This window comes from Apteryx rowi, unplaced genomic scaffold (assembly GCF_003343035.1).
Source record: "Apteryx rowi isolate R43461 unplaced genomic scaffold, aptRow1 scaffold_109, whole genome shotgun sequence".
In the NCBI taxonomy this organism is placed as follows: Eukaryota; Metazoa; Chordata; class Aves; order Apterygiformes; family Apterygidae; genus Apteryx; species Apteryx rowi.
In genome coordinates this window covers 2,301,464-2,308,454 of record NW_020447297.1, presented here as the reverse complement: position 1 = coordinate 2,308,454, position 6,991 = coordinate 2,301,464, and the positions used below count along the sequence as shown (strand labels likewise).

The 6,991-nt window shown below is 47.7% G+C and overlaps 2 protein-coding genes across 2 annotated transcripts in view; both read left to right on the top strand.

The window, feature by feature from the left end:
- The first annotated feature begins 236 nt into the window (after positions 1-236).
- Positions 237-6,393, top strand: HIGD1A (HIG1 hypoxia inducible domain family member 1A). Its single transcript, XM_026072260.1, has 4 exons — positions 237-337; positions 2,359-2,469; positions 4,159-4,293; positions 5,398-6,393. The coding sequence occupies exons 2-4, from the start codon at positions 2,367-2,369 to the stop codon at positions 5,445-5,447; spliced, it is 288 nt and encodes a 95-aa protein (XP_025928045.1). The 5' UTR covers positions 237-337; positions 2,359-2,366; the 3' UTR covers positions 5,448-6,393.
- Positions 6,394-6,437: 44 nt separating this feature from the next.
- CCDC13 (coiled-coil domain containing 13) overlaps positions 6,438-6,991 on the top strand; it is a 38,275-nt gene continuing 37,721 nt past the window's right edge. Inside the window, exon 1 of the mRNA XM_026072200.1 lies at positions 6,438-6,488. The gene's annotated coding sequence lies outside the window, so the exon portion shown is untranslated. The remainder of the gene's footprint in view (positions 6,489-6,991) is intronic.

The window sequence follows — 6,991 nt, the reverse complement described above, 5'->3', positions numbered from 1 at the left end:
GCCTCCTCGGGTCAGGACTCCGCGGGAGGCCGGACGTGCCCCGCCTCTCCCCCCCCCTTCCCGGAAGGCTGTGAAATGGAGCCGGCGGAACTTCCCGCGCCTGACGTCATCGGCCGCGCTCTCCATTGGCCGGTGGCGGGACGGGCTCCCCCGCGGCATGCTGGGAGGCGTAGTTTTCAGGCGGGCCGGCCGGCTCAGTCGCGGGCGGGGGGGTCAAAGGCGAAGGAGGCGGGGCGAGCCCTCGGCCAATAAGAGCGAGGGGCGGGGCCAGGCGCGGCAGAAGCCGGCCGGTGTCGAGGTTTAGTGCGTGTGGCGGTGCGGCGCGGCCGTCTGCGTGGTGAGCGGGGCCGGGGTCACGTGGGGGGACCGCTGGGGTCGGGGGAGGTCACGTGGGGGGGACCGCTGGAGTCGGGGGAGGTCACGTGGGGCACATATGGGGCAGGGACCCCCGTGGTTGGGGGCCCCCGGGGCAGGTTTGGGGGGGCAGGTGCCCCGCGCGGTTTGGGGACCCCCGGGGCAGGTTTAGGGGGGGCAGGTGCCCCACGCGGTTTGGGGGCCCCCGGGGGCAGGTTTAGGGGGGGGCAGGTGCCTCACGCGGTTTGGGGACCGTCGGGGTAGGTTTGGGGGGGGCAGGTGCCCCACGCGGTTTGGGGGCCCCCGGGGCAGGTTTAGGGGGGGCAGGTGCCCCGCGCGGTTTGGGGACCCCCGGGGCAGGTTTAGGGGGGGCAGGTGCCCCGCGCGGTTTGGGGGCCCCCGGGGGCAGGTTTAGGGGGGGCAGGTGCCCCACGTGGTTTGGGGACCCCCGGGGCAGGTTTAGGGGCAGGTGCCCCGTGTGGTTTGAGGCCTCCCCACTGCCTAGGAAGTGCCGCAGGTGTCAGGCAAGGTCAGGGCTAGCGGGGACACGTGCGTCACCCTGCTTCCCTCACCCCCAAAACCCGCCCGACCTCTGTGTGAGCTGAAGGTCACGGGCTCCTCTTAAACTGGGTGGATGGACTGACTTTTTGCTCTCCTTTTCTTGCTTCAACCTTACCTCTGGCTGCCTCCATCTCTCCCGAGTGACAGGAGTGCTGCCGTGTTTCCTTCTCCTAATGCATCAGCCTAAGTTATAGCTTATATTTGCAAATTTGGGAAGCTGCAGTAGGCCCGGAGAGGCAGCATCCTTTTGCCTGTGGTGGGAGTGGTCACCTGTGTAGTCACTAACTTTAAAAATCAGGCGGTCTGTTGAACGGGTGCACACGAAGTGCTGCTTCAACAAGGAATAGGCCACACTTGCAATGTATTTTTTTGTGTGTGTCTACCAACCAATGYTTAAATTAAATTCCAGTTAGCAACTTATTTGAAGAATGTGGCGTACTTATTTGCAAGGCCAAGATGTATTTTAGCACTGAGCGCGCCAATGGCAGAACCGGAAAGAGAGCAGAAATCTTTCTAGCGGAAAGCGTCATGAGGTTGCTGATCTAATTGCGCTAACATCACTAGTCACTAATTGAAGAACGATGCTTATGCTAGAGACTGAAGGAGGAACAGGGCTTGGTGTAATCTGTGACAGGGCCCGCGCTAAAAACGGGTGGGTTTCTTGATGAGTTTTGGGTGATGTTTTCGCTGCTTAGGTGACTGCTCTGGGAGCAGAGTGCTCGTCCTCGCGACGCCGAGTGCGTCCCCGTGCAAATTTGTCTATCGCGGCCTTAAAGACTTGCTCCCGTTCCTCCGTAACTGCCGTGTTGCGCGCTCCGTTATCCAGCAGGCGTTCGAAATGATGTTGAAGCACTGAACAAAGCGGGATAAGCTGTAGTAGTGGCTGAATAGCTGCCAAATGCAGAGCTGACCTTCCGCAGCGGCTTTTGCTTTCCATCCAAAGTGCTTCACTTGCCGTCCTTGGCATGGAGTGAAAGGGGAGAAATGAACTTTCCTGAGGTCAGAGCAGCTATTAAGGAGTAGCCTGTAAAAAGCAAAAGGCTGCGATGGAGGTTGGAAGTGCTGAAAGGAAACACAGCCAGTGACTTTAGGCTTTCAGTGGCCTGTAGCCACCTGTGAGTTTGTGTGGGAGCACTGGGATTTGTAACAGTGCAAAAAGGGATGGCAGAAACTTGTTACTTCGCTGCTTTTTTTTTTGCTGTCATTAGCTGTTCTAATATGCAGCAATCTTGCTTCCCACGATTGAATTTGAGTTAAATGGTCTGTATGTAGCTCATTATGCTGAAGTCAAGCCTTGCTAGCTCTTGCGTTTGTACTTGACTACATGGAGCCTCGTTACCTGTGGAATAGGGAAAGAGATTCTCTTTTTTTTAAAAAAAAAAAACCAAAAAACTCTTAACTTGTCTTTCTTCAGATTTCAGAAATACCTCTTTCTCTTTGCAGCTACCATCATGTCATCCGGTCAGGAACCTGTGTTTTCTGAGTATGAGACTGAAACCAGCCAGACCTCAAAGCTGTTAAAAAAATTTAAAGAGACACCATTTGTACCCATTGGTAAGTTTAAATATGAAGAAACATGGTTACGTAGATTTTTTTATTTTTTTTTCCTTCTCATGAGCAATCAATATAGTAAACACAGTCATGTACTGTAAACAGGAAATTACTTTGAAATGACTTCCTCATCCAGGCTTGTTCTCTGGTGACAGCAATACAGTGTCTACCTGAAATGGTATTCTACCAAAAACAGTGTAATTAATAAGTGTCCTGTTATCTTAAAGGGAAAATGCAGAACCTACAGTTAAAAAAAAAAAAAATCCTAAAAAATTTAGGTCAGTGACGGATCCTGTATGTGGTAAGGAGTGTATCTTGCCTGTCTGTTTTAGAGCGTGGCTACTGGGAACTGTGATCACTAGGAAGTGTCTTTCAGGCTAACAAAATACAAAACAAAAGCGTCTGAAATACAGTCCGCCTGAAGACGACTTGACCTTTCTCTGCTGCCATCCTTTAGTCTAAAATGCATTTTCTTATTAGGTTTTGGGGCAGCCCAACTTGAGGAGGTGGGTAAAGTTCGTAACTTCTCTGCTGAGAGCCTGAAAAAGCCCAATAATCCGGCCTCCAAGGGGAGGTCAGCTGTACATGCCCTGAGAAATTCTCTCTGATCAGGAACTGCCTCTTATCTGTGCAGCCCGCGGGAGATAGGTTTTGCTTTATAGCCACCTTAAATGGAGAGCAGACAGGTCCCTCGGGTGAAGTATTCTAAGCTTTTGCCAATAGATATATGTCACCAGTTTCTGTGGCCACGGGACTTTGCTCCCTAGCTCTCTAGAGCATGCTATGGACTCCTTGTGTGAGTTCAGTGAGTTCAGGTTCTTCCAAATAGATTAGCAAAATTTACTTTAAACCTATGTCAGAGCTAGTTTACAGGCCCCCGAAGTCTACTTTTTTTAAGAGGTTTTACAGCTTCTCAAGTGGAACTGGTAATAATCCCATTCAGGGAGCCAAGTTGTCTTGGCGCTCGGCAGTAAAATACACACAACTCTTAAAACTTGGCAGCCTTCTTTGAACTACATAAATAATCGTCCTAAATATGGAATAAAGTGGCTGGAATTGGGAAATTTTGTGCACTGCTGTTCTGTATTCTGCGAGAGCATTGACATACATAGGCTGGAGTTTGCGCAGTCTGGGCTGTGTTGGGTCTGTTGGTCTGTAGAAATGAAAGGTATCCCCCTGTGAAAGAGATTTTACTGAACCTCTCTCCTGGCAGCACAGGGCAGATAACGTATGACTTGTCCTGTTCCAGTGAAAGCAAGTCAAACATGACAACACCCAAAATAGCGTCTTCGGCAAACGGGTGGGTACGTCAAGGTGCTGAATGTCAGAGCTGAAGCTCAGAGAAGTGAAGAACTTTAAGATGCGAGCTTTCTTCCAAGAAAGAGGGTGCAAATTGTGCTTTCTGAAAAATATCAAACTCTGATACCTTGAGGATGTCCCATGACTTATTGTCTTTTCATTCTGACATGGTTCCTTAGTGGAGATTTGTCACTGTTCTCCACACTGACTTGTGCATTAAATGAAATAGCGCCAGAGTGAAAACAGTAGAAAGGCCAGGGATTTGTCCTCTACACAAACACAGTGATTAGGCAAAAATGTGCTTATTCCCAGGATTTCTTGTTTAAGTAGATCACTCTTCATAACTTGGTGGCTTTGTCCTTTACTCCTAAGGCTGCTTTCTTTGCTTTACAGGAATGGCTGGCTTTGCCATGGTGGTGGGCTACGGGCTATACAGACTGAAGCACAGGGGTGACATGAAAATGTCACTTCACCTGATTCACATGCGAGTGGCCGCCCAGGGCTTCGTAGTGGGAGCAATAACGTGTGGTACGTACAAAATGGGAGGCTGCTCTTCAGCGCTGGTAAACTGAGTCATGGAGACCCTCTGAAGTCCCTGTTCTGGCAGATAACACCAGTGTGCATGAAATACCCTTGGGGTGGAAGCTATTATATTTAAACATGTTTATGCCTGATGCTGTTTATGAACACTTACTTGGTTTTTGGCTGATTATTTGCTTAGCCTTTCTAGAGTAACATGGTGTTTAAGAATATACGTTCCAATATTAAACTACACTCTGAGAGTACAAGTTTTGACTGCTTTTAGGCATGGAGAGTATGTGAGGTTCTTCATCTCCTCAAACATTTGAAAGAATCTAAGTATAAAATATAATTTTACTTGGAGTAGGAAAGGTGGGTGAATTGGAGGAGGAAGGTCACAGGTATTAGCAGCAGAAAAAAATGAAGAGCTAGTGGGACCAATACACAAATCTTGCAGTGATTCAGTGTTTCAAAGATAATACTCTTCAGCAAGCTCGTAAATGGTTTGTGCTGAAAGTGAAAGAAATGCTTTGAAAAAGGAGGGCATTTAAATGCAGACTGCTGTCATGCAAGAATAATGTTAAAGTGTTGAAATTAGAGGCGAGAAGAAAAGAAGACTATCTGCTGTTAATATTTTTCCATTGCAAATGGAAAAATTGCTGTTCCTGAGTTTATTGCTTTGGAAAGCAGCTTGCGTAGACAGTGATATTTTCAGGACTGGAATTGTGGTCTTGAATGTATTCAGTGCATCCTAGGTCTCATCTGAGTATTTCTGCAGCGTATGTGTGTAAACTGCATATCTTATGAAACACTGTTTGCCTATATGTATTCCCAGAAGGTACAACAGAAAAGCTTCTCTTTGGCAGCAAAGCAAACTGGAATTTGCTGGTGATCTGCATACCGCTAGAATAGGAAAAAATTTCTCTGTAGATAAAGTATTTTTGTAGTGTTCTTCCTGGCTATTAAAAATACAGACAAGAGAAGAGGAAGGGAATTGTGAATTTCTGTTGCCCAAAATCTCATTTCTTACTGTTTAGCTGTGTTGAGTTTTTGTAGCTCAGCATTTTATATTAAAAAAAGATTTCTAATTTTGCTTGTTTTTCTGTCTTTTAGGTGTGCTGTATTCTATGTTGCGGGAATACGTGSTAAAACCCAAGGAGTAGTGGGAAGATGATTGAAAACTATGTCCTGGTGGYGGCCTGTGTACTGCAGCTATAAACCTCATATCGAGGGGTTCTTGGGGGGGAAAAAAATACATGGTATTAGAGAATTGCCCTATATCTATCTTCTATATGGTACCCTGTCTTGAGGCTGTCAGTCTCAATGATTGCACATGGGGGTAGTGGGTATCAGGGTCTGGTTCTTTTTGATTGATGCTACCCTATCCCAGTTCTTAYGGGATATAATAGAGTATGATCCTTTTATCTTCCCCTTGAGTGTTAACTCATAAAATTGGTGACTTCTTTTGCTGCCATTGCCCAAAATGACAAAGTCTGAACTATTTTCTCTTAAGCTTCAGTCAGTACATAGAGAGGCCGTGTCTATAAGACATGTCGTGGATGTTTTACTATCTGTCATTTTCTATCCTGTATATTTGTCAGTCTCCAGCCTTGTAATTTAGAAGCTTCCGGTAGCACTAAATGACTTATAAAATATCAAAAGATCTATAAACATCTATTTTTTTTTATTTAAGGCATGAGAGAAGTATTTGGTATGTTGCAGCTATTTAAATGTTGTATTTATTCATTGTTAATGACTCAAGGCACAGACTCCCTATTTTTACTAGATTATAGATCTTGAGATTCTTGGATTGCTAAATCTTGTAACTATTTTCAGTGTTCTTTTGGGTAACATTTAAAGGTAACATCTRAAATGTACGTTGTGAAAACTAAATCTTGATTTGGTGTTCTAATGCTTTTAAAGGATGGGCACTAGCTCTTGATTTTGCAGTATCATTCTCCACAGAAACTTTAAAACGCTTAAATCTGATAAGTCCCCATCCTCCTTGGTGAGATGTAAAACACTTCTTTGTAAATTGCCGGTGTTAATTTACGTGGGAACCCCTTGTATTTCAAATGGCAGTCACAAGAATAAACGCGATAAGGTGAATTTGTAAAAAAAAAAAAAAAAAAAAAAGTCTTTTCTCTGACTTGCTTGCGTTCCACAGTGGCGGTACGGCGTTTCTGTGTAATAAATGCAGCGAGGTAGGTACGCGCGTGCGGCACCTCTGTCAGTGATGTGCTGCAGGGAGCAGTGGGAGATGCGCCGCAAATAAAGTGCGAGCACTGGCGATAACCARTGTTTGGCTACCGATCTGCCTTTTGGGGGGGGGGGTGGCTCCCTGCACGCAGCCTCTGGTAGAGGGATGTGGTGAGCCGGGATAACTGACTGAAACCCAGGCGCGAGGGTGAAATGGAGGGAAAGGCCCCCGCGAGGGGAGGCGACCGTTAAGTTGCGCTCCATCCTCACAGGGGCCGCGGAGCCGTGGGGGGGAAGGGCGTGAGGCGAGATAACGCCGTCATCCCACAATGCGGCCTTTTCCTGTGACTGCCCTCCTCTTTCCCCCATCATGCGGGGGAGGAAATCAGCCCGGGCTTCTGGTGACTGCCCGCCTCTCCGCACCGAGGCGGGGAGGAAACCGGCGGGGGCGCCCGCAGGGAGGCGCCTGAGGGGAGGCGTCATGGCGGCGGCGCCGAGGCGAAGGGGG